The sequence below is a fragment of the Pezoporus occidentalis genome, unplaced genomic scaffold (assembly GCF_034315485.1).
Source record: "Pezoporus occidentalis ecotype Australia unplaced genomic scaffold, CSIRO_AGI_Poc_V1 ctg1, whole genome shotgun sequence".
Lineage (NCBI taxonomy): Eukaryota > Metazoa > Chordata > Aves > Psittaciformes > Psittacidae > Pezoporus > Pezoporus occidentalis.
The window spans coordinates 2,463,591-2,491,231 of record NW_026912778.1 but is presented as its reverse complement, the minus strand read 5'-3'; the positions used below and the strand labels follow the sequence as shown (position 1 = coordinate 2,491,231).

Here is a 27,641-nt window from a genome sequence, read left to right as displayed (position 1 = left end):
TGGCAGTTACTGTTGAATGTATCTTCACTTAATTTTTGAACTTGACAGTTCTTTCTGTTGTTTAGCAGTCTCAAAATTCAGACAAACTTGTTTTTGCAATAAATTTGTGCTTAAGAGTTTCTGTGTTGTCCAGGCCTTTCATCTCATATTATTTTCCTGCTGTTGTAAGTTTTGTTAACCAGCACAGCTGCTGCTGTTCTTTATTTATACAGGTAACTAGAAAATTGCATTTGAAAATGGAACCAATTTTACTCTAAAATAATATCATATCTGATAACAGACTAAGGTATTTTGAAAATTAGTGTTTCCATTATGTTAAGGAAGCATTTGAATATAATGATTGCTTCATAGTTTTGGGGGAGAAATGACTTTTTTTTTATAATTCTTTTGAAGATTTATCAGATATATTAAATGTTACTAAACATTCACACTTTTCTTAACAAATATGCAATTTTTTTAAAGAAAATATTTGTCAAACTAACACAGTCTCTTCAATTTGCAGATGTTGGTATAATTCAATCACTGAAAACTTCTCTGCTCTTGCTGTGCCTTGTCCTAACATTTGTCCTCTGATCAGGTAGAACTTCTGGAGCAAGAATGTGCCTCCTTCTCCATAGAACAGCTGAGCCTATATGGCTTCAGGACTGTGCAAAAGTTTCACACAATATGTGGCAGGGCAGAGCATTTTAGTATGGTTTGAGATTAGAATTCCCTGAAAGAGAAATACCCCAAAAAGTAACCTGGAATGTTGCCTTTTTCTCATTCAGTTTTGTTGTGTTTTTTTTTTTTTTTTAAAGACTGGAAGCCTATTTACTTTAAAATGAAATCTTTAAAAGGAGGAGTTCCATCTCAGGCCTTCACCTATGCTGGATCATGTCTCAATATCAAATTCTCAAAACTCTCATAACCTTCTAAAAGATAGTGAAAGGTGGTTTGTGTCAGTAAAAATCTGAAAATGAGATGTAATTAGTGACTGATGTATAGATGAGAATGGAAATGGCAGACATAGGTGCAAGCTCTATAAATGGACAAGAAATGTATCTGTTGTGCAGGCTCAATATTCTGAAATCTTACACCACCTCCCTTCATTTGTCTGTGAAGAGGGGGTGCATGGAATTAAAACTGTCAGCTTTGCCACAGTTATGCAGTCTGCTGTGAGAGGATAGATGGACCCAAAATGGCTGTGCACCCCATATTAGCAAACAGGTTGAGAATAGTCCTTTTCTTATGTGTTAGTGTTATGCGTTATGTGTTATGTGTTATGTGTTCAGTGTCATGTTTGCATAGATAAACCAAACCACCTATTTCAAATTATTTATGTAAAATATAATAAGTATAAATATACCTTTCAGGAAGCAATATATGTGTCAGATATTACAAAAACAGGCTTCTGTGATCTCCTAGCACTGTGTTTGGTGATCCCTAAAATAATCCCTTCCATAGCCATTGACTAGGCAATTATAACATTATCAAAAAAATATTTTGTTAGATTGGGAGCGTAATAGAATGTTAATGGAAGCTTTCCACTTTCTATTGACATGAAATTATACATATCTAGAATATGTTTCTAACATGTAAAAATTGTGTCAACAATTATTCTGTGGTATTTTAATCTACAAATCGTCTCTCAAGTCAGCTGTTTTCAATTAGTAAGAGTATACCTTGATGTTTGGTTGTGTTGTTTTTTATTTTTTTTGTGATATCTATTTTTATCCTAGTCTTGGGATAAGTAAAGTCAAAAAGACATTGCAAAATGTCTTTTTGCATCTAACCACAGATCAAGAATAAAGATAAAAAGCTATACATAAAGACAGTAACATCTTTGAAGCAACTACTAGGTCAGCATACTTTTTGTAGTTGTATGGAGAAATCTCTGACTAAAGCATTTATTTCTTTATAGTGAAGCTAGAATAAAGTTATTGATCACTCTCTTGGTAACCATTTCTGTGGCTGTGAAAGGAAACTAGGATCCAAATTCTGTTTAGGGGTGACTGGTCAAAATACATTTGTGTATAATCCCACAATGTTGCAATTTACATGCTGCATCTTTAAAAGTCCCACACTGTCCCACACGACATCCTTGTCTCTAAATTGGAGAGACATCAATTTGATGGATGGACCACTCTGTGGATAAAGAACTGGCTGGATGGCCACACACAAAGAGTTGTGGTCAATGGCTCAATGTCCGGCTGGAGACCAGTAACGAGTGGTGTCCCTCGGGGTCGGTGTTGGGACTGGTCTTGTTCAACATCTTTGTCGCTGACATGGACAGTAGGATTGAGTGCGCCCTCAGCAAGTTTGCCGATGACACCAAGCTGTGTGGTTCAGTTGATACTGAGACAAAGGGGCACAAAATGGAATATAGAAACCTTTAGAATTAGATTTAAGTCATGTTAAGTTTGATGGCTTTGTAACAGTAGCAATGGAAAATTACTGAGGTGCATGATACATAGAGAAAAAAAAATAGAATACAGCTAGAGAACATACTGAGAATTCTCACAAGATAAATCGTTATAGTTGTGACATAGTTTAAGAAAAACAGTCTAGAAGAACAGGACACAGGGATAAGGAGTATCTGGGAACCGCAGGTGTCCAGGATGGGCTACAGTTAAACTAACTGATAAGTAGGAGGATAGGAGGATTATTATGTCTCTGGTGCTAATGAACCAATTAAAGTGGTGTGAGCATCTATTGCGCATGCTTCAAAGGCTGCCACAAGTGATGAAGATTGTTGGAAGAAGTAAATGACCCTCAGAGGCCACCACCACAATTCTGTACGCACGCAGGGAACTTTATGGAAAATTATGTAATTCATATGTAGCCTCATGAATATGTATGTATGCCCAGTGGCTATAAAAGGACGGCTTGTGTGGCAATAGGGAGACACATGTTAGGAGGAGCTATCCCCTGTGTCTCCCGGTGCCGCAATAAAGAATACCTGCTTGTCAACTTGAAAACTTTGTTGGCAAGTTTGTTCCTGGAGTTTTCTCCGTATCAATACGCTGGAGGGAAGGAATGCCATCCAGAGGGACCTCAACACGCTTGTGAGGTGGGCTGATGCCAACCTCATGAAGTTTAACCATGACAAGTGCAAGGTCCTACACCTGGGTTGGAGCAATCCCAGGCACAGCTACAGGTTGGGCAAAGAAGAGATTCTGAGCAGCCCTGCAGAGAAGGACTTGGGGGTGTTGGTCGATGCGAAAATGAACATGAGCTGGCAGTGTGCACTTGCAGCCCAGAAAGCCAGCCGTATCCTGGGCTGCATCAAAAGGAGCGTGACCAGCAGGTCGAAGGAGGTGATCCTGCCCCTCTACTCTGCTCTTGTGAGCCCTCACCTGGAGTACTGTGTGCAGTTCTGGTGTCCTCAGCATCAAAAGGACATGGAACTGTTGGAAGAAGTCCAGAGAAGGGCCACAAGGATGATCAGGGGACTGGAGCACCTCCCGTATGAAGATAGGCTGAGAAAGTTGGGGCTGTTCAGCCTGGAGAAGAGAAGGCTGCATGGAGACCTCATAGCAGCCTTCCAGTATCTGAAGGGGGCCTATAGGGATGATGGGGAGGGACTCTTCATCAGGGACTGTAGTGATAGGACAAGGGGTAAAGGGTTAAAACTTAAACAGGGGAAGTTTAGGTTGGATATAATTCTTTCCTGTTAGGGTGGTGAGGCACTGGGATGGGTTGCCCAGAGATGTTGTGAATGCTCCATCTCTGGCAGTGTTCAAGGCCAGGTTGGACAGAGCCTTAGGTGATATGGTTTAGTGTGAGGTGTCCCTGCCCATGGCAGGGGGGTTGGAACTAGATGATCTTAAAGTCCTTTCCAACCCTAACTATTCTATGATTCTATGAAAGTGGGTTGGTGTAGGCCAAGTTTTTCTCTTGCTTTGATCTGTCCAGGTCTAGCTTCAGGGATTAATATAAGCAAAAATTCAGATATGTGTGTGTGTGTGATACCAAATTATAATTACAAGAATGCAGAGGTTTTGTTATCAAAACTCCCTAGTTGGTATTGCAATTGTGTGATTGCTAAAGTACATTACCTTCGTCTCATCCATCAGAGTATTACAAGACCTGCGATAAGATGTATCATTATAAAATGCTAGCAGCTGTATTTATAATATGTAAGCCCTTTGTACATAGCTGGACAGGCTGGATTGATGGTCTGTTGCCAGTGGTACGAGGTTCAACAAGGTGAAGTGCTGGGTGTTTCATTTGAGCCACAACAGCTCCATTCAATGCTACAGGCTTGGGGAAGAGTGGCTGGAAAGCTGCCTGGTGGAAAAGGACCTAAGATGCTGATTGACAGCTGGCTGAACATAAGCCAGCTTGTGCTCAGGTGGCCAAGAAGGCCAACAGCATCCTGGCCTGTATCAGCAATAGTGTGGCCAGCAGGGCCAGGGCAGTGATCATACCCCCTGTACTGGGCACTGCTGAGGCTGCGCCTCAAATCCTGTGTTCAGTTCTGGGCCCCTCACTACAAGAAAGACATCTAGGTGCTGGAGTGGGCCCAGAGGGCAACAAAGCTGGTGGAGGGTCTGAAGAATAAGTCTGATGAGGAATGGCTGAGGGACCTGGGGTTGTTTAGTCTAGAGAAGAGAAGGCTCAGGAGAGACCTTATCATTCTCTGCAGCTACCTGAAAGGAGGTTGTAATGAGGTGGGGGTTGGTCTCTTCTCCCAAGTAACAAGTGATTGGACAAGAGGAAACTGCCTCAAGCTGCTCCAGGAGAGGTGTAAATTGGATATTAGGAAAAATTCCTTCACAGAGAGGGTGGTCAGATATTGGAACAGGCTGCTCAGGGTAGTGGTGGAATCGCCATCATATAGATGAAGCCATCAGTGATATGGTTTAGTGGTGGACTTGGCAGTCCTGAGATAATGGTTGGGCTTGATGATCTTAAAGGTCTTTTCCAACCTAGCTGATTCTGTGGTTTTACAGGGGAGATACTGGTATAGGTCTTCGTAGTACAGTGCTGTCTCTTACTGAATCATGTTTCTTTCCTTCTGGAACAGTGCATCAGTTAATTATGTAAACAATTACTGTAGATGACCTGGTAACATTAAAGTAAATGAGGCTGCACACAAGTCTCAGCAAGGTTTCAGATTTCACTGAAATCCTTTTTGCATCCTCTTCCCAACCATAGCTGATGAGATTTGAAAATTTTAAACCTCAAAATACACTTTCAAGCCTACACTAACTACAGTAAGAAAACTTAACCAGGAAGTGATACATGAAGTTGTTGAGTTTTAATCAAGCTGATGGCATGCTTATTTTGATGACAGACAAGTATAGATTGGTTAAATTATGATGTGGATCCAAAGGCAGATTGAATGCTCCTTTTCTTGAGTTTCAATTTATAAATCAGGCTTTCCTCCTTCTATTGCCAAAAAGGCCTACTCCCTTGTGTTTCTGTGGGAATGAGCAGAGAAGTACAAAGATGCAATGCTTAACCTCAGAAGCACTGTTTATGCCTCTTCCTCAGGCCTGCTGAAATGAAGTTTTGTCACGTACACTTACTGACCTTGGTCCACTGTAGCTCAAATTTCTCTGAATTGCTTTAGCTTATGCTGTAATAGTGCCTCAAAGATGAATAGTCCTGTAGAATGTTTTTTTTCTTTTTCTTTCCCCTTTCCTCCTGGCTAAAAAATATCCCCAATGAACCAACAAAAACCAAAACCACACACCTTTGTATTGACCTGACAGTGCAGAGGGGCTCAAAACTGGTTTTGCCTTGGTCTGAGCTGATTTTATGTGTTTCAGAAATTCCTTAATGGTCAAATGACTATTGCTTATCCTGTTTGACTTAAGCTCTCTCAAAACTGCCTGTGGATAATTTATGCTAAACAAATAATAGCTTTTTATTTCAACTGAGGTTGGGAGAAGATTTATTTTTCTATTTTCACACTTAACCTTGTTACCCAAAAGAAGCAGGTTCTGATAGTGAAAGTTATAAAAAGTAATTGAAGCAGTTGCCAAGACTGGGGAGGAAGACTCTCTCACCATACTTTCATGTTCCTCCTGATGATGATCTCAGGAGGCTCTTGACTCCTTATGGGTTTTCCCCCCTAAATCTTCCTGAAGAAAAGGTTGAAACTTTAGTACCCAGAGAAAAACCACAAGGGAAAGCATAAGAGGTATTTCAAGAGGATACTAGGAAGGTTTTTAAAGTATTTTTTTTCTATGTTAAGACTTTTCTGAATTAATTAAATTGGGCTAATAGACTGCTTAAAATATCCATTTGAATAGCAATAAAATTTTGGTTTCATATATATAAACAAATTATTTTTCCTATAGGAAAAGGCTGAGTGTAATGACTTCTGTAATTAGCACCAAAAGCCAACTGTGCTAAAGGTGAAACAAAGGAAGCAGTTGGAATAGGTGGTGGAGGGGAAGAACTAGAAATGGAGGCACAGAGCTGTCGATTTTAACTGTAGTGTGGTTTTAGTTAGTCTTAACCCAGTCTTGAGACTTCACTTTCATAAACCTCTAAATACCCTTGGAAGCCATGGGAAAAGGAAGACTGTGACTTAATAGAAGCCATATTTCATCTCTTTCAGTAACTATTTTAAAATAAGAGAGTCCTCTGACACACGCTTCCTGAGAAGTAAAAGCAGAACTCTACATAGATTTGTGGTGAAGCTTACATCCCAGAATTATTTCCCTGCTGGATTTGGGGTACATCTTAATCTGTCGGGTTTTTTTAATGTAAGCCTATAATGTTTCATAGCTTTCATAGTATCACTCCAGATACCACAAGTCAAAAACTGTGTAAGCCCTGTGGGAGGAACACTAACAGCAGTGGTTGGATTAATGCCACCAAAGGGAAAAATAAAATGCTGCATTAAACTCCTGTCTCAGCCTTCATTTTTACCAATGTCTTCCTTTGGGACTCTGCTTTTCTCTTTTTCTTAGTTTTTCTTTTAATAAGGTAGGATTATCGTCTTATTAATGTTGTATATGAATTTTTACTTATGAAGTTGAAGTGTGGGTGTTGGGCTTGGTTTCTGTTTGTGTTTTTTTTATTATTATTGTATGGGAAAAAGAAAAACTGATCTGAAACCTTGAGCTGGATACAAGAAAACAAAAAGTTGTCAAGCAGGAAATCTCTTCAGCACATGTTGGGTAAAGAAGAATGATATCTGATATGTTTGGAAAATTGAGCATATTTGTTAAATGTGCCCATTTTCATCTCTTCTTCTTTATGGTAGAATACCCTGAGGTAAGCATCTGAGGCATTAAGATTTTCAAGAAGTGATACCACTCATTGCAAGAGCTGTAGATTTATCAGTTGTTTGAAGGCAGGGTCAGTCTCGTAGAAGAGTTTTGACTTGCCGTTTACATACTAACTCTGCTGATGGTGTTTGTGATCCTAATGTAGTCCAAACAACCCACACATTCAGTGTTTTCTCAGCTGTGGAAAACGATGTTTTGAGCATTATTGTCAACCTGCTAGAGCTTTTAAATGTCATCTTGAAGGCGAAAGATTGTATGACCTATTTTCTTCCGTCAAGAGATCTGTGATATGTTAACCACTCTGCATTACTAGCTGTAACAGAGAAAGTTTTGATGTTAAACCCTGTTTATCCAAGAATTTTTACAGAAAAAAAGTAGTTTAGAGTGTGAATTTCTCCTCACTACCCCCTTCAACTTCTGGACCATAGACCAAAAATGAGATGGCTTATGTTCAAGTGTAGTTCCAGAGCTTCAGTGAGGAGAGTAGAGAATAAGGGTCAAACTATTGAGCTCTAGATTTGGAAAATAAGTTTGATATTGGGAAATAAGATACTGTGTAACAATATCTGGACCTGAAGTTTCTTCCACATAAAACCTAAGCAATTTGGTGGCTTAAAAAGTTCCTTTATCTCTGAGGGCTATAAGTAAGATTACAACTTTCATGTTTCATCTGTGGAAACTAGATCTTGAAAAATAGCTGAGTGGGTGAAGACCTTCAAGTTGTCTCTTGCGTTATGTTTGAAATTGAATTGATATTAGCTGTATCTATTCTTCATCTTATCAATGGGGAGTGTATGTGTGCACATGAATGTGTATGGCCATATTTGTATTAGTCGATACATGTATGTGTTTTTCTATATGTATGTTATCTTGGATTAGTTTCTCTTTTTTGCTCCATGGAATATAATTCATAATTTTGCAGTGAACTATTTTGGCTAATGAGATTATTCTGAATGTGTACAAAATGCATGTAGAAGATTAACATTAAGCTTGGTGCTTCTCAAGTCTGTTCCATTTTAAAAAATCTCATGTATGTATCAGTTTTCTAATACTTAAAACTGTTTATAGGAGGTACGGTCCACTGGAAACTAGTTGCCATTTCTGTGAGAGCCAAAGTTATTTTAATTTTGAAGGAAAAAATGGCTTTGTGGAAACCGTTAGTGCTGTATGGGTACAACTCAGCTCAAAATCATAAAGATCTTGGAATCCAGTTGTATCTCAGTGGCTGATGATTTTCATGGAGATAGAGCCTCCATCAATATTATTGATTTGATAGATCTCTGACATAAGAGTTGTTCCTGCTAAGTAGCTGGAAATTCTAAGGCAAGGAAGAGTTAAAATGTCTGTATTAACCATGAAAGTGGTAAAAGAACTAAGAACAGAAACTGAATGATTTGTCTTTATTATCTTTTTAAAATGATAGGTTCTTTCTTTCCTTCCCTATGGATCCTAGTATTTTTCTACAAACTGTGTAATACAAAACCCTTACATCTGAATTTGAATTTAAAGAGTGACCCCTAAACTGTAATCTTAATTAGTTCTTTAATATTTTTCTACCAGTGTTAAGAATAATGCGTATATTCATTTGCCATGTTTTCATAAATTACTAGTTAGTTTTGATATCTATCTTTTTTCCTGCAAATTAAGTAAGACTTAAATTGTCAAATACAACTTTTTTCTCTATTATGGGCAAATAGCATCTATTCAATACTGTTTAGAAGGACAATAGCACTGAAAATCTAACTTTCAGCTGTTTCCAAGGTAACGGAGATATAGCTGCAAAGCTGTTGTACCGCATAGAAGGAAACAGCCAAGTGTGTCTAGTTTTCAACAATTTTTGAGTTTGGAGTATGTAAGCCTTAGGACTATCACTGTATTACAAGATACAGGACCAGAGAACTGCACTTCAATTTTAGTTTGTTTGTTTGTTTTGGCAGTTTTAGGTGCACATGTTCTAGGATTGTGCAGATGATGTCAGAAAACTTGTAAAATAAGTCACAGCAGAGTTTGGGGGGATTTCCTGTTTGATTGCTTGTTTTGCTTTGCTGGTTGTTTTTGACAAAATGTTCTATGTAGTAGAATGGGTCCATTCCATGAATGGAAAAAAAAACCAAGAAAACAACAACACAAAAGCAAACAACCAACAAAAAAAATCCAAACAAATAGAACAAAACCCCAAGAAAACACAAGATTTGCTATTCTTGCTTTCTGCTTTTTTTTTTTTTTTCAGAAATGAACTATTTATTTGTGTAGTAATCCTAGTTCATAAATGGAGAAAGGGTTATATAAATTATACATAATGTGTAGGTTGCACTTACGTATGTAGATAATTATATGGAATTTAGTAGGTCTTTTCAGAAGTAATATATTCCCAGTAGTTTGTTTTTCTCAATTATGTCAAGCATAAATTACTTTTCCTCACTATAAATGTTTTCGTACTTAGTCCCCATTTACCATTTGTGTGTCATTGAGACAACAATTTCACAAGTAATGCTTTCTAAATTAGAACATAAATAAAGCAACTAAGTTTTTCACAGTGATGCTGCTCCAGCCTGGGGAAGGTCTCCTGTAAGCAGAGCCTCATTCTTGTGATTTAAACATCTGCTTTACATTTCCTTAACATTTCCTTAAATACTACAGTGAAGGGCAGTCATGGAAATGAGACTAGAGGATGATTTCATAATGAACCTGTGCCGTGCATTGTGTTTCCTTATCATCCCCTTATCTGTCAGTTGCATCCACTGGTCATGTTTGCCCTTATGTTCAAGACTATGGAGTCTTTGGTGTAAAGGCTACCTTCAGTGATGTAGGTTATTTTTGCATTACTTGTTATGATCTGTCATGAACAATGCCTAAAACACCACAAACTCTAGGGCAACAGAAAACAAAGCATTTGTTTTTAATATTTTATTTTTAATAAAGTTATTTAAAGATACAGTAGAGCCCTACCAATGTGATTAAATGCCTGAGTATTGTTCTTCTGACCCTTATATACAAACCCTGTGCTCATGTGGAGAGACCTTGACATCCTTTCCAGATAAAAAAGAGGAATACTACTTCCATATTAGAGACCTGTAGCAGAGTGTGGTTACAGGGAGTGTGAAGCTACAGTTGATAAAGCTATGTTTTCTATGGGTCAGACTAATCTAATAAGATAAGTGAGAAATAAAATAACATCTGTTTCAAGCCATAGAAGACAGCCAACAGAGATTTTTCTGGCAGGTTTTAGCAGTATTTTCATCATGTGGATGGACTAGCTTTCAAACAAGTTGGTGAAGCACCTGAAGAATCACAGTGGACTCTAGCAAACATAAAACCCACACAATAGAAGCCAATGGACTGTTATGGTTGGGACTGTGATTCAGTGTGGTTCATCTGCAGGGTGAGCAGTATACACTGAGAGCAGATTACAGCTGTTATTTTACAGAGATGGTGCAAATAATCTCATAAAGAGGGTAGTCTTTAACATTGTTGAGTATAAAATAAGCATCTGCTGAAGATGGGTTGTAGAGATATGAAATTGTTTTGTGAACCATATTCAGTGTACTTGCAGCTGGTTTTAAGAGTGCCATTGTTATTAATGTTTCAGTGTCAATAAGAAAGCTACTTTTCAGATTATTAAATAACATCATCTACCCTTAATTCTATTTTCATTAATATTAAAGAGAGTAGTATTTTCTGTTAGTAATTAATACAACATACTGATAAGCTTGAGCTACTTTTTAGGTTAAGAATATTTCCAAAGGACTTCATGTGAACAGGGTAAATAAAAATGCAAAGTTATCTTAGTGTAGAACACCTGTAATAGATTTTAGCAAAATGTTCTCAGGAAATTGTGTTCTTCTGTTGATGGGGTAATATAAACCATATATATATATATATATATATGTATATATATATACACTAATACCATATAACTGAAGATATTTTGGTGACACTGGGGTGGTTACTTTATGAGGTGGAGAGTGTGACTGTTAACGGTTTTCTGTTCTTAATTAATAAATAAAGTTTTTATGCAAGTAGTCGAAGTTGTGGCAATTACGATCTCAGATAACTTTTTATTAAAGAGCATTTATGTCATATATTAAAAAGAACAGTACAAATATTTTTCCCTTCTGGAAAAATGCAAAAGTAGTTTATAAACATGTAATATAAAAGTGCTCTTATATGACTATTATGCTAGTTTCAGAAGTTTGTGCTATGCAGTGGGAAATGTACAAAAAAGAAATGCTGTAGAAAATGCCTGTATTTTTCTCTCTGAATAGTTATTGTGAAAGAAAATTTTAGTTCATCATTCCTTAAGCTTTAGATGTCAAGTAGAAGTCTTGTCTAAAGTGAGTTGAAATGTCTTTATTGGACTGAAACTGAAATTCCTTTAAAACTTTTTCCCGTAAACTATTAAAAGTTAGAAATGGGAAAAGCAGCTAATTATGACAATGGTTTTAATGATCATGTGATGCATAAATATTTTTTCTCTAAATTTGCACTACTTTGTATATGTAGTATCTCATGCAGAGTTTTTTTGTTTGACCCATGCAAAAGTTGTCTGCATTTAATAAATAATCTTTAATATTGTAATTAATATTAGCATCATTGTCTTTACAGAGATGAACCTCTATCCAATTCTTGATCGATTATTAAAGTAAGAGACATTGCCGTGTGCCTTAAGGACAAAAAAAAAAGAGAATTGCCAGTGTAAACTTTTTGTTCATTTTTTGCTTCTTTTTCTAACTCAGACATGTACTGATTCATCAAAAACACTGCATCGAATCTGGGATTTGACAGATATTATTGAGAAATAAACAGCTTTATTTATGTATCTGTAAGGTAGAAACAGCCCTTTGGAATTGCAGAATGAGAACTGTTTAATTAAAAATAATTTACAAGAGATAAAATCTGGACATGGTAGCTAGGTCTGACCAGTATACTATATAAGAAATAAGATTTGTCTTTTCACCTTTATGCCAGAAGTATAGGTAAAATAATGTTAGACTTCAGCTGCACCAGAGTAAAACCAAACTGTCCCTCTCTGAGGTTACCAATGCCAGAAAAGTTACCTAGGGGAGATAAGGATGGTACTTATTTTCCTGGCCCAGTCTTTTGGAGTTCACCCAAATGAATTAGCGTATGCTGAACTTAAGTGCTGTCTTCCCTTCCCACCACCTGGAGCCTGCAGCCTTTCACATGGAAAGGTTTCTTCACTGCAGCTACAGAATAGCTATGGAATAGACACATTTTCCTACTGAGTAGTTTTGCATTAGACCCCTGAAAAGCAGTCATGTCAAACTCGGGTTTTACAAATGGTATGTCCTCAATCTCCATGCCTCTTGCAGGTAAGGATAAATGTGCAAATAATATGTTTAGCTCAGGCTGTCAGACAGCCACATAACAGGCAGTGGCTTTTAGAAGAAAATAAAAAAAAAAAAAAAGCCAGAGTGGGTTTGATTCCTAAAAATATTTTGTCTACTTCCATGATTTAACTTCTGTCATAGGAATCCTTCTCTTCTACGTCTGAGTGTCACTAGGATAGTGAGAAGCATTTAGGAATTCTTTTGCTCTGCCTTACGAAATGGTGACAGAGGTATACATAGTGATGCAGTCACCATAATGCATATACTATTAAATACAGAAAATAGTAAATAATTGAGGTAAATAGTTGTTCCTCGTTAATATTTGTATCTTCATCATAGCATCTGAAAAACCCCAAACTTGAATGTAGCTTTCTTTGCAAATCAAGGTATTGCTCTAGCCTTGAATTTATTGCTTGAAGTTAACTTAGGTAATAGCTAACTGTAAATATATATTTGCAACAAATGCAAAGTATTTTTGCTGGTCCATATTTGCATATTTCATCAAAACCCTTTTGAAAAGCCAAGGTTATGGTGATAAAAGCAAAAACTTCTGAGCAATTTCTCTGTTCTCTGTTCAGTTTAAAACGTTGAGTGACTGATAGAAGGGAACACCAGGCATACACTATATGGTGCTTTGGCTTAGATTGAGTAGTGACTGTAATCAATACATACGGGGTATTGGCTGTAGCAATTTCTGCTTTATAGAAGACTTCATAATGAAAAGAATAAGCTAGATCTTGTAAAAAGATGTGATTTCTCTTCTTATGGCAATCCCACTTTTACCTGTTCAAATAAGTTTGCTATGGCCAGGAAATGAAAAGTTAGAGCTAGCTTAAGAGTCCTCAAGTTTAATTTCTACTTTCTGAAGCCAAATCCTATGATGAAATATATTCCTTCGGTATTATTTTGTATCATATTAGCAGGTTTTGCTGCATATATTACATTGCAGTATTCACTTTAGGAAAGTGTATATGAAATGCTTTAGGAAAGGTAAAATTTTTAAAAATCTTCAGATGCACCTTTCCAGAAGGATCTAAATGGAAAAGTACAGGCTTGTAAATTGTTAAAATTTTCTTTAGTTTCCATACACAGATAATTTTGTTTACAGAAAGTATCTAGAAGTGCAATAATTTTTTGGCCTTATTCTGAAGACCAGACAAGGAAATGGTATTGATCAAACTACTACAGAACAAATTCCTTACCTCTTTTAATTTTTTCTTAAATTAACTTTAAATTAATTTTTTTCTTAATAAGAAAAGAAATTAAAAATAATGTTGTATTTTGTATTCTCTTTCCAGGGGATAAATGTAAACCTACTGAATACGCCCAAGTGAAAAATATGTTACTGGATCTAAGAAGTCAGAGATACATTGCACCATCAGGAGATAAAATCGTTGATGAGAAAATGGCTTTAAAGAAACTTCTTGTAGATCAAATGTTTCATTATTTTGATTCAGACAACAATGGACTTGTGGACACTAATGAATTATCTCAGGTAAGGTTTGTTTCCAGTAGCACAGTAGCTATTCAGTTGTCTTTGTCAGGACTTACACACACGGAATGTTATGTCTCGGGATGCTTTCACTTTTGAGAATTTATGTGAGTCTCTGAGGTAGAAAACTTCATTCAAGAATTTTTGAAAAGATGAATTATTCAGAAATTCTTCATTGATTATTCAGAAACTTGAGTAGAATGCTTTGGGATATACCTTAGGGGGTTAGAACACTATAGGTTGCTTTGACCGTGAGCTAGTTTATTATCCACAGCATGCTATCATAGTCCAACTATATAGATGCATTATAGAACTTGAAAGCAATTTAAATGATATTTTAAGTCACTTCTATAATGCTAAACAGGTATTACTGCTTTATACAAGTTGGGGCTAGAAAAGTGCAGAAATTGTCATGGAAAAAGGGTTCTAGTCTCTAAATGGCAAGTTTTAACTAACTACAGGTCTAAACCAGTATGGCTGCTCTGGTAGACATGACAGCACTAGCTTTAATCTATCTAGAAGGGTAGATTTGGTGTTTAATTATTAAAGAGTCTTTTCCTTTTTCTTTTTTTTTTTTCTGATTAAAGAGTCTTTTATTAAAGTGTTGTTATGGCAAATGTACTTTGATTTACTAGATAATATAGAAGTCCATGTTTGAGAAGCCTAATCATAGCTGAGCTATATTAATGAGTATACCAGGCAGCCACTTAAAAATTCAAGAAAATTAAGATTTGTTAGATGCCACTATTTATCATTACTCTGCTTTTTAAGTCACATGGCAGTGTTAAGAGGTATTTACAAGTGAATCTATAATACCCAAGGTGTTAGGCTGGAGTTAGCATTTCCATACAGTTAGCTTGTAAAGTTTTAGTAGCAATTTCCAGAACCAGAGACTGCATGCAAATATAGGTATAATTTCAAATAATTATAAATGACTTGTTTAAAAGAATGACTTTGTTGCCATAGTCCTCACTTAACTACTGGAAAATAGTTGAACAATTTCACCATTGCAGATTCACTATCTAATTATCAGTGAATCATGCTTTTTTTAGAGGAGCAAGACTAAAGTACTAGTACTGGCTGTCAGTATCAAATATATTTTTAGTAGTTTCCAGGTTTGTATAAAGAAACAGCTCTTCTCTGTTCAGGTGCTAGATGTATACTATTACACTTTCTTTTGTTTCTTTGTGTTAGACGTAGTTTAAGAGAAATAAATTCTTGCATTGAAACAGGTCAGACAGCCTTAAAACCCAAACATGGTGCTTCATGGCTTGGCTGACATTCGTTATAGAAACATCAAAGTATTCAACCTACAGAATAATGTAAAAAAAGTTCATTGTTAGTGCTGTATGGTTTGTTATTGTGTGTTTTGACAAGAGACACAATGAGCTAACCTGTTGACCTCAGAAATCGCTCTTTAGTCAGTTTGAAGAGGGGAAAAAAAAGATAAGCTATACCTGTTTCTTGTGAAGCCTTCTCAATGGCGGAAGCTTCAGCTGAGAACCTTTGTCTCTTTTTCCTATGACAAAAGGAAACAGCAAATCACCTTTGGAAAACACAGAATATATGCAGCTTTGCAGTTAAGAACCTAGCTCCTGTATAATCTCAGTATTTGTAAATCTATGCCTTCGTCTGCTGGAGGAAGATTTTAGCCTGCATATGTACTGAAAAGAAACAAAGTGTGTGACTCAGTTCTCAGTTCTCTCAGTTCAAATTAAAAAAAACTCAGAGCAGTATGCTCAAATGAAATGTCCTGTTTTTCAGAGCATTGTCTTTGATTGTTGAAAACTTGACACTTTGTTTTTCATCCTCCTGAGTTTTAGACCAATTAATGTTTTTTGTTCTTGTCAAACATAAAAGCTTGAAAAATCAAGATTGTTTTGCAAAGTGGGATCAGACTCTTGCTGTTTTCTGTCCTTTGTATATATGATAGCTGTCAGTATTTCTAAAAACCTGGAACAGCTGTAGTAGGAGAAAAGAAACAAGAAGACCTTGTCTTGAATACACCTATCTAGAAGGTATTGATTCATAATGTGAGCAACGTCCCTGCCACTGAGAGAATGCTGAGCCCGTAAACTTTCTTGGAGTGTGATTATTGAGGGGGAAGAGGTGGTGGTGGTGGAGGAAGAATGTTAGGTCTTTGAGCTTTCCCAGGGCTAAATGGGAGTGTGTTTCGTTTGCGTGGCAAGAAGGGGTGGCTTCTGTGAGAAGGTACTAGATGCTTCCCAACTCTCTGATAAAGCCAATGCCAGACACCTCCAAGATTGACTCACCACTGGCCAATATGTGAGAGAAGCAGCACTGAGGACATCAAGGTCAATGAAGAAGGAGGGGAGGAGGTTCTCCAGGTGCTGAAGCAGAGATTACACTGCAGCCTGTGGAGAAGGCCATGGTGATGTAGGCTGTCCTCTGCAGCCCATGGAGGTCCATGGTGGAGCAAATACCCACCTGCAGCCTGTGAAGGAACCCAAATAGGATAAGGGAGATGCCCAAAGGAAGCTGTGACACCATTGGAAGGCTGCACTGGAGCAGGTTTCTGGCAGGACCTGTGACCCTATGGAGAGAGGAGCCCACACTGCAGGAGGTTTGCTGGTAGGACTCACACTGGAGCAGTCTGTTCCTGGGGGATCTACTGGACCCACACTGGAGCAGTTCATGAAGAATTGCATCTTGTGGAAAAGATCCACATTGGAGCAGTTTGTGGAGGGCTGTGTCCTGAGGGAGGGACCCCACACTAGAGCAGGGGAAAAGTGTGAGGAGTCCTCCCCCTGAGGAGGAAGGAATGGGAAATACAGCATGTGAAGAACTGACCTCAACCTCCATTTCTCATGCCCTTGTCAACCCACCAAAGGCAAGCATTAGTGTAGTCTTGGAAAAGTTCTCAGGATTAGGAGATTTTTTTTTTGGTTGTGCCCACAGTACAGCCAAAATTCTGAAATCTGCAGACCTGTCATAAATAATAGTGTCTGCCTGCATTTTAAATTTAATCATATTAAGGGACTATGAAAAATAACATATTCGTTGTAGAAAACAGCAGGGACTCCTGAAGTTAATTTATGTTCGTGTGAAATTTTGTTCTTTAGTGCATCTTAAATTTTACATCTCTTCAATCTTTCTGTGCAGTGACTGCAGTCAGGCTCTTGGATTTCATTTTATTGTTTCATAGGTGTCCATATAGTCACCATACCTAATATAAAATTGAAATTAATCAGTTGAAGGTTGGAAATAGTGACAGGAACACTCCAATTTTTACAGATTAGAAATCATAAATTTCTTGCATCTGTATCTCAAGGCAAGAGAAACTAATATTACCCTCCAGAAAAGCAAAAATAGTGCTGTTTATAAAAAAAAAAGCTGTTTCAAACAATGAGAGATTTTTTTTAAATTAAGTATTATAACAAATCAAAAATCATCAGGTTTGGGTTTTTTTTTAGTTTTTTTGGGGTTTTTTTTTTTTTTTTTAGTTTTAACAGTTCTGGCATCTGAGTATAATTTTTTTCATGGCTGTGTAACAGTCTAGTACAGAATTACAGTTAAAAAATAATAATCCATTGCACAGTGTAAATGTCAGATAAGGTAGTCTGCAGTGAAGATAAAGTGGTGGAATTATGTAGCCCCATGCAAGCTAAGTGAACATTTTTTCCCATATAAATTCTTCTCTGACTTGACTGCCTTTTTCACTGCTGAGCCTAACTCATTTAATATTATAGTTTCCAAATCCTGTATTGGCAAGTCAGACGTGGCTTGATATTGGAAGAACTTACCAAGGAAGTTAACCTTTTAGACCACTCTCTTTTCAGAGGTAGGTACTAATCAGGGTATCTACGCTTCCAGAAGGCTGGACTTTCAAAATTACCATCGTCTTCATCACCTCTGGTCAAAGGTAAATGCAACATATCTACATGATTTCTAGTAAAGTGGGGTGGTTCCTTGAAGGGTTTGTTTTGGATTGTTTTTAAAGCACTCTAAAAGAATTGGGGGAAGGGGGGCATCATTCCATTCCAACACACCCAGTCAGTTGCCAGAACCTATAATAAATGCTTGGAGCACTGTAGAGATATCCCAGCCGCTCCAGCCAATGAGCCGGCTTCAGTTGGAGCTCGGCTGAGATGCCTCTATACAAATGCCCATAGCATGGGGGAACAAACAAGAGGAATTAGAGATGCGTGCATGTCTACGGGGGTATGATATAGTAGGTATCACAGAAACATGGTGGGATGGCTCCTACGACTAGAATGTTGGAATGGAAGGTTACAGGCACTTTAGAAAAGACAGACCTGGCAGGCGGGGAGGGGGAGTTGCCCTTTATGTTAGGGATAGGCTGGAGAGTATGGAACTCTGTCTGGGGACAGGTGAGCAGTCCACAGAGAGTTTGTGGGTCAGGGTTAAAGGGAATATAGCTATGGGAGACATTACTGTGGGGATCTGTTACAGACCGCCTGATCAAGGAGAACCTGCTGATGAAGCACTCCATAGACAGATAGGAAAAGCCTCACACTTGCAGGCCCTTGTTCTCATGGGTGACTTCAACCACCCTGACATCTGTTGGAAGGATGGCACGGCCCAGCACAAGCAATCCAGGAGGTTCCTCGATTGTGTAGAAGACAACTTCCTTCTGCAAGTAATAGAGGAGCCGACAAGGAGAGGTGCCATGCTTGACCTCGTGCTCACCAAGACGGAAGGGCTGGTTGGAAATGTGACGCTCCAGGGCAGCCTTGGATGCAGCGATCATGAGATGCTTGAATTTGAGATCCTCAGGACAGTGAGAAGAGCGTGCAGCAAGCTCACTGCCCTGGACTTCAAGAGAGCAGACTTTGGCCTCTTCAGGAACCTGCTTCAGAAGGTTCCATGGGATATAGCCCTAGAGGGCAGAGGGGCCCAAGACTGTTGGTTGATATTCAAGGATCACCTGCTGCAAGCTCAGGCGTGTTGCATCCTATCTAGAAGGAAGTGCAGCAGGAGGGCCAGGAGACCTCCTTGGATGGATGAGGAGCTCCTGAGGAAAATTCTGTTGAAAAAAAGAGGCTTATAAAAGGTGGAAGCAAGGACAGGGGGTATGGGAAGAGTACAGGGATGTTGTTCGAGAAGCTAGGGACCAGGTTAGGAAAGCTATGGCCCAGTTAGAATTAAACTTCGCTAGAGGTATTAAAGATAACAGGAAGGGACTCTACAAGTACGTAGCAAATAAAAAACAGACTAGGGAGAACGTAGGCCCCCTCAAGGAAGCTCTCAGGAGACCTGGCTACACAGGATTTGGAGAAGGCTGAGGTTCTGAATGACTTCTTTGCCTCGGTCTTCACTGGCAAAGGCTATGACCAAACCACCCAAGTCTTGGAAGGCAGACGTGGGGACTGTGAGAATGAAGACCTTGCGCCCACTGTAGGAGAGGAACTGGTTTGAGACCATCTTAAAAATCTGAATGTGCACAAGTCCATGGGTCCTGATGAGATCCATCCGTGGGTCCTGAAGGAGCTGGTGAATGAAGTTGCAAAGCCGCTGGCCATCATATTTGAGAAATCATGGTAGTCAGGTGAAGTTCCCAACGACTGGAAAAAGGGAAATATAACCCCCATTTTCAAGAAGGGGAAAATGGATGACCCGGGGAATTACAGAGCAGTCAGTCTCACCTCTGTGCCTGGAAAAATCTTGGAGCAGATTCTCCTGGAAGGCATGCTAAGGCACATGAAAATCAACAAGGTGCTTGGTGACAGCCAGCATGGCTTCACTAAGGGGAAATCCTGCCTGACCAATTTGGTGGACTTCTATGATGGGGCTACAGAACTGGTGGACAGGGGTAGAGCAGTTGATGTCATCTACCTGGACTTGTGTAAAGCGTTCGACACTGTCCCACACGACATCCTTGTCTCTAAATTGGAGAGACATCAATTTGATGGATGGACCACTCTGTGGATAAAGAACTGGCTAGACATCTGCACACAAAGAGCTGTGGTCAATGGCTCAATGTCTGTCTGGAGACCAGTAACGAGTGGTGTCCCTCAGGATAGGTGTTGGGACCGGTTTTGTTCAACGTCTTTGTCGCTGACATGGACAGTGGGATTGAGTGCGCCCTCAGCAAGTTTGCCGATGACACCAAGCTGTGTGGTTTGGTTGAAAAGCTGGAGGGAAGGAATGCCATCCAGAGGGACCTTGACACACTTGTGAGGTGGGCTGATGCCAACCTCATGAAGTTTAACCATGCCAAGTGCAAGGTCCTACACCTGGGTCGGGGCAATCCCAGGCACAGCTACAGGTTGGGCAGAGAAGAGATTCAGAGCAGCCCTGCGGCGTAGGACGTGGGGGTGTTGGTTGATGAGAAACTGAACATAAGCCAGCTTCAGTGTGCACTCACAGCCCAGAAAGCCAACAGTATCCTGGCCTGCATCAAAAGGAGCGTGACCAGCAGGTCAAAGGAGGTGATCCTGCCCCTCTACTCTGCTCTTGTGAGCCCTCACCTGGAGTATTGTGTGCAGTTCTGGTGTCCTCAGCATCAAAAGGACATGGAACTGTTGGAAGAAGTCCAGAGAAGGGCCACGAGGATGATCAGGGGACTGGAGCACCTCTCGTATGAAGACATGCTGAGGAAGTTGGGGCTGTTTAGCTGGGAGAAGACAAGGCTATGTGGAGACCTCATAGCAGCCTTCCAGTATCTGAAGGGGGCCTATAGGGATGCTGGAGAGGGACTCTTCATTAGGGACTGTAGTGATAGAACAAGGGGTAACGGGTTAAAACTTAAACAGGGGAAGTTTAGATTGGATATAAGAAGGAAATTCTTTCCCGTTAGGGTTGTGAAGCACTGTAATGGGTTGCCCAGGGAGGTTGTGAATGCTCCACCCCTGGCAGTGTTCAAGACCAGGTTGGACGAGGCCTTGGGTGATATGATTTAGCATGAGGTGTCCCTGCCCACGGCAGGGGTTTGGAACTACATGATCTTAAGGTCCTTTCCAACCCTAACTATTCTATGATTCTATAATTTAAATGAATTTGTCCATCGTATTTGAAAAATCATGGCAGTCAAGAGAAGTTCCTGAAGACTGGAAAAAAGGAAATATAACCTCCATTTTCAAGGGGAAAAAAAGATGACCTGGGGAGTTACAGACCAAGCAGTCTCACCTGTGTACGTGGCAAAATCTTGGAGCAGAGGAGCAGATTCTCCTGGAAGGCATGCTGAGGCACAGGAAAAACAACAAGGGGATTGGTCACAGTCAGCATGGCTTCAATAAGGGGAAATCATGGCTGGCCAATTTGGTGGCCTTCTGTGATGGGACTACGGAACTGATTGACGGGTAGAGCAGTTGATATCATCTACCTGGACTTGTGCAAAGTGTTCGACACTGTCCAGCATGACATCCTTGTCTCTAAGTTGGCGAGACATCAATTTGATAGGTGGACCACTTCGTGGGTAAAGAACTGACTGGCTCTCCGCACACAAAGAGTTGTGGTCAATGGCTCAATGTCCGGCTGTAGACCAGTAATGAGTGGTGTCCCTCAGGGATCGGTGTTGGGACCGGTCTTGTTCAACATCTTCATCGCTGACATGGACAGTGGGATTGAGTGTGCCCTCAGCAAGTTTGCTGATGACACCAAGCTGTGTGGTTCAGTTGATACGCTGGAGGGAAGGAATGCCATCCAGAGGGACCTTGACACACTTGTGAGGTGGGCTGATGCCAACCTTATGAAGTTTAACCATGCCATGTGCAAGATCCTACACCTGGGTCGGAGCTGTGCCATGCTGTAAGAATACTTCATCTTGCTCAAAAAGGAAATACAATTTCCTTCTGAAATAATCTATACCCAGTTAGTCTTACAGCTGCTATCCTTCTATTTATTTCTCATACTAGTGAGCTAAGAAAACCAAATTTTATGAAAAGGGAAGGGAAATAGTCTGAAAGGAAGTTGAATATATTATAATAATAATAATAATAATTAGAGTAAATTTTCCTCTTCCATTGCTTCTTTTTTAATGATCTATTTTCTGGAGTGAAAGAAAGAATTTAGCTTTCTTACATATTAACTAATATCTTTGATATCAGATACCTGCACACATTTCTGTTATTCACCAGGCTAACTTAGGACAAATGAAAATGTTACGTTTTATAACGTTTTTGTGACATTTTTATAAAACGTCATCCTTCTGCATTTTGTTTTAACATTTTCTTAGTGTTGTTTCATTCTACTTAGAAAAAAAAAGAAAAAAACACCCACAACAAAAAATTAAGAAACAGCTAAATGAGCTACTCTTAGAAAATGTACTAAGTTCATCATTTTTTCGAGGAGTGATCAGTGGAAGTTATGGGACCTACTGTAAGATAAATTTGCCATTTTCACGTATCAGTTTAATGTGCTTCAGTTACAGGTGTAATCAGAAATACAGACTGATCATGAAGTGTCATGAACCTTTGGATAGTGTTACATATCCATGTTTGTTCATAGGGAAATACACAAGGTTGGGGATGTGTGTGTGTAGGTATCGATAACATCCTTATAAAACATCAGTTCAAAAGTTCTGTTGTAAAAAGTACTAAATAAGAAACAATTTTGAAGTAGGAAATTAAGTACTGTTATTTTTATGGCTGTGTGTAGGTATGTGTCCTTACCTCTAAATCTCAGGAATATACCATACCTTAGAAGAATACACCCTCTGTAGATGAGTGTCTGTAAATGGCTCAGCTACTATATATTATCTAAAAAAAAAAAAGTAATCTGAATGAATTACAGATATAAATAATCTGTGTAATGCAACATTAATGGCTGCTAAATGTATAGGTAAGATTTCCACTTTTTATTCTTTAAGAAGTTATTTTTTCTCAGATTTGCCTCAATCAATGTCAGTTGGTATATTTGCTAACAAACTGTTCCTTGTTTGCGAATTGAGAACAGATGTATGTCTTTTTTTATGCCTCAGTTTGGCAAGAGTTATGGTGTCATCTTTTCCTTTAAAGATTAAGATTCCAAAACTTTATTCCTGTGTTGTGCCACTGAGATCTGAAGGAAAAAAAAAACAGAAAGTCAATGCCAAAAACTGTCTGGTTTTATTTCTGTATTAATGATAATACTGGTGTGGTTTATGCCAGATGATAGTTTGTGGCACTTGTTTGCGAATCTGTAGTTGTAAATTGCATGTTTTCTGTCAGCACTGGTTTCTCAAACTCTGATCAAAATCACTGGCCTTTAACATTTTATCTTTATGACTTTTGATTTTGCATCTTATCAGTGGTATTGCTATGTGTTATTTGGAGGACATCAAACTGAGAGAAAGAGTAATATGTGTTGTGGTTTAATGCCTGCTGGCAACTAAGCACCACCCAGACCGTTGCTCACTCCCCCATGGTGAGATGGGGACAGAATCAGAAGAGTAAAAGTGCAGTAACTCATGGGTTGAAATAAAGACAGTTTAATAAAGCAAAAGCTGCACATGCAAGCAAAGCAAAAAAGGGAATTAATTCAGCACAGAAACCTATCTCCTATTTTTGCATTTTAAATCAAGTTTGATGTTTTGTACATGTGGCATAGGCAGAAGCATTTTTTGCCTGTTAAGCTATATTTCTGACTATTTCTGGATATTAATTTCTGACTATTAGGTATATCTTGTTATTTAGGTTTTATTATCTATTTTTAGTATTGCTAATCTCAGAGAAGCAGAACAAGCACTATATTCAATTCTAGATTCAGAATAAAAATAAGAATCCTACCTGGAACTTTAAAATGGGGAGAGAGGGGGGAGATAATGTTTTAGGGGTTAGTAGTGGGAAGTAGTAGCTTACAAACAGTATGATCATAGAACTAAATCCTAGCTTGATCTGTGTTTACTGCCTTTGCTTTTATCAAGTAGAAGCACATCCCGTTATTTTCCTGTGTAAAGGATAATTCAGTTACTCTGCTGGATTAGAATTATTTAGCTACTGGAATCTCATGTATCAAAAAAAAAAAGGCTATGAATGGCTTTTTAAATTAGATTTATTCTACCCTGTATCTAGGAATTAAATTAATATCAAATATATTTACAATAGGTGAACATATCATATAAATGGGTAGACAACTTGAAGTCTTTTCTTCCATCCAAATGGAGTGTTTAGGATCCTTAGAAGTGTGTAAGCATTGCAAATCTAACTGCTAACTTCAATCTTGCAGCTATTAATCTTTCAGCTACTGGCTAGGAACAAAATCCATGCGTAAAGTTGAGAAGGAATGTTTGTAAACAGGAGGACCTTAGACACCTGATTGTGTGGGCACAGTCTGGGGGTTGGCTAATGCAAAATACAGAAGAAACAGTTGCTGAAGGTGGAGTTGTCTAGGATATCCCTTTCTCTAGCCAATGACCTCAAGGTTAGGCCAAGTAGTTATGCTTCTTCAGTTACTTCTCTCTATCTCAATGATGCTTAAATTCTGTCTTACGAAACAATGTCCTTTAAAACACACCAACAGACTGCAAAGGAAACTGGACCGCTAGGTCCAAGGGTAAATGATTTAACTGGGTTAAGGGAAGTTAAAGCAAGGAACAATTTACCAACCTTTATTATTACTTTTATTTTATAAATCACCAATTCTTTTTAATTTCCACAAAATATTACTGCTGTGGGAAATGGCATAACAAAGTAATTGAGCCCCCTAATGAAGTCAAAGTTAATTTGGAGCACAATTCTCACAATGTTTGGTGTTTGATGTACTCTACATCAAGCACTGAGTGATACTATTGTTACAAGATACTTGATTTTAGGAAAAATGAACACACTTTAACTGAACAACTATATTCTCTATAAAGTTTTTGCTTGTAGTTGTATTTCGGTAGCATTTTATCTGGGGAAGTACATAAGGACCATCAATCACTGACAAAATTTTTGGTAAGGTGGACTAATAAAGGAAATGTGTTGTTTGTGATCTAGTTTCAAAACATCTGCAGACATTTCATTGTGGTTCTCAGAAATCAAATTGAAGTGAATGAAACAATCTATTCTGATGTGTAGTTTGTCAGTTTTAATCAGATTACATTCCCAGTATCCTGGCGTAGTACTGACTAAATTCCTGAGTCGTTTTGAACTTAGCTAACAATGTAATTTCATGGGAAAAATATGTGTGCTATATTGTTAAAAAAACCACCACAGTATTTTCCAAACGATAAAAATCTCTCCTCTGTGTTTAAAAGAGCATTTAAGTCTCAAGAGTAAATGTTGTTGTTTTTTTTTTTAAAAGCCATATTTAATTAGAAAATTTAGATAAGTTTGTAAGTTTTCCATGTTTATGAGATTTCACAATGAGCCATAAAGAGAGAAGCAGTTTTGCTATATGTCTTACCTTTTACATGTTTTGAAAGTAAATACTTCACTCTCTTCATGAAAATGTAAAGTACAATTTGTGAGCATAAATATTTGTGAACATTCTCTGGTACAGATTTTCAGCTCAGAAGTCTGAAATCAGATAATCCTGCATGTGATTTGTCTAGCACAATAGTAGAATTGTGCAGGTCATCTTAGTCTGTAGCTTTTATAGTAAGGATTTTGTTTCTAGCATGTGATTCTAAAAATGTTGCCTGTTTCTATCCTACTGCCCATATTAATTACTGTCTGCTTAGTTTAACCAAGGAGAACACAGACTGGGTTTAAAAAATTGGCTCAAGAATCTGTTTCCTTAAATTTTACTTTTCTGCCCTCCGCGGACAGAGATTTATGCAGAGACTTAAGGCACATGGTTAGATCGTGTGTGATACACCCTCATGTAAACTGACTTGTGTATCATATATCATATAGAATGATATATGTATCATTCTATTTATCCTACACTGTTAATTAAAAAAATGTAATGTCTTGCTTTTGGCTGAAGCAAAAAAGGTCTGCAAGTGACCTTTGGCAGTGATTTGAAAACATCAAAGAGAACCTGGGATTCAAGCTTAATTGTTTCTGTAGCTTTTCTTTTTTTGCTTTCAGAAGTGTTATCTAAAGTGTCTTCACCAGGTTTCCGCTTACTCTTATTGATTCTTTGTAACTCAAGAAGTTCCCTTCTAGTTTCTCAATATTAAATTTTAATATGTGCAAGTCAAACTGGATGTTGTGTTTCAGAATCAGTCCTACCATCAGAATCATCGCCTTCTTACCCCCAGTTATCTTGTTATACTTCAAAGTATAGAAGTATACAGGCTAGAGAATGATCCTAGGATTGTAAGACATCCTTTATCCACAGCAAATCCTTCGTCTCTTTCAGATAAAATGCTTTCCAGGGCTCATTTATCCTCATTAAGGTATGATCTAGGTTCTTATTTTTAGATGAATGGCCTTACATTTGGCTGTATGAAAATACAGGTCCTGTTCCTGAAAACATCCATCCATGTGATCCATTTCATTCCATATGCTGCCCTGTCATTTTGCCTCGTTATTATTCACCTTAAGACCATATACCATCTGCCAATTTTCTTTTTTTTTTTTTAAAATTATCACAAAGGATTGGTGTAGGACCCCAGATTTTCAAAATCCCCCTGGATTGTTTCAGCCTCTGATGATTCCTTACTGATGTCTATTTCTTCAGGTTTTTCAATTACTGACATCATTTATTTGTGCATGTATATGCAGTATTGATACCACATAGTACTGCTTTTCTCTTGTAGTGATGTAGGGTGTGAAATTAAAAATACCTACACAAGCTATTATTTTTAGCAAGCTGCTGTAGTAAATTAAATCCCTTGCCTAAGTAAAAGAAAATGAAAAATCGAAAAAAAGCAACAAACCCTGACTATTTGTTTTTGAATTCCACTGTTTCTTTTTCAAACCAATACTGATAGTTTTTCTTGCCCCATTTGAATATTTGTGCTGTGTCATGAGATGCCCCATGTTATGAACTTTCACTGGTACGTGAAGATCTATTAAAATGTAATGTCAACAAGCAAGATATCTCCTCATCCAGTATATTAGGGAATCCTGTGAACAGCCAGTTTGATCCTGATGATTTTTAAAACATTTGATGTTAACATAAATCATTAAATGACTTCTCTGATGGTTAATGGCTTGATAAGTAGTCAGCTTTGCTGATCCAGCACAAGACAATTCCTGTTGGGTGAAAATTAGAACAGCGATTTTAACAGCAAATCACAGATCATTAAGATTAATCATGATATGAAATAACTTCTGTACTTTCTAAAATCTGTCCTCACTGAAATTTTTGAGTGTTTATCAAAACTGAGTGAATTTTCCAGAGAACCAGCATAAAGATGTCTGTATATAAGCAAATATTGAATCTTGTATCTGTAATCAAAATTCCTTAATCAAAATTATTAGGAGAGTTCAAATCCACCACTCCGCTGCTATTAGGGATAGAGCAAATCCACAGGGAGTAGCAGGTATTAAACTGAGATCAGGTTCTAAATGTAGATGAAATAGGTTGAGATAAAAGAATGAAACCCAGTGACAAACACACGGTCAAGCTCAGTGGGCAGAGGACCATGTGAGGGGTCAAAACTTCTACAAGGTTTTCTTATTTAAAACAATAGCTGAAGATAAAATTTTTATGAAAATAATTTACTGAAGATGAAAAATAATTGCCAGGAGAGTACATCATACCATATGATCCATTGCATCATTCTTGAAA

At 38.1% G+C, this 27,641-nt stretch overlaps 1 protein-coding gene across 4 annotated transcripts in view; it reads left to right on the top strand.

Annotated features, from left to right (window-relative positions):
• The window catches only part of FSTL5 (follistatin like 5), a 329,565-nt gene that overhangs the window by 170,655 nt on the left and 131,269 nt on the right, over positions 1 to 27,641 (top strand). For all 4 annotated transcript variants that reach the window (XM_062610785.1, XM_062610698.1, XM_062610855.1 and 1 more), the window contains exon 5: positions 13,879 to 14,075. In XM_062610785.1, the coding sequence (XP_062466769.1) occupies positions 13,879 to 14,075 (197 nt within the window). The remainder of the gene's footprint in view (positions 1 to 13,878; positions 14,076 to 27,641) is intronic.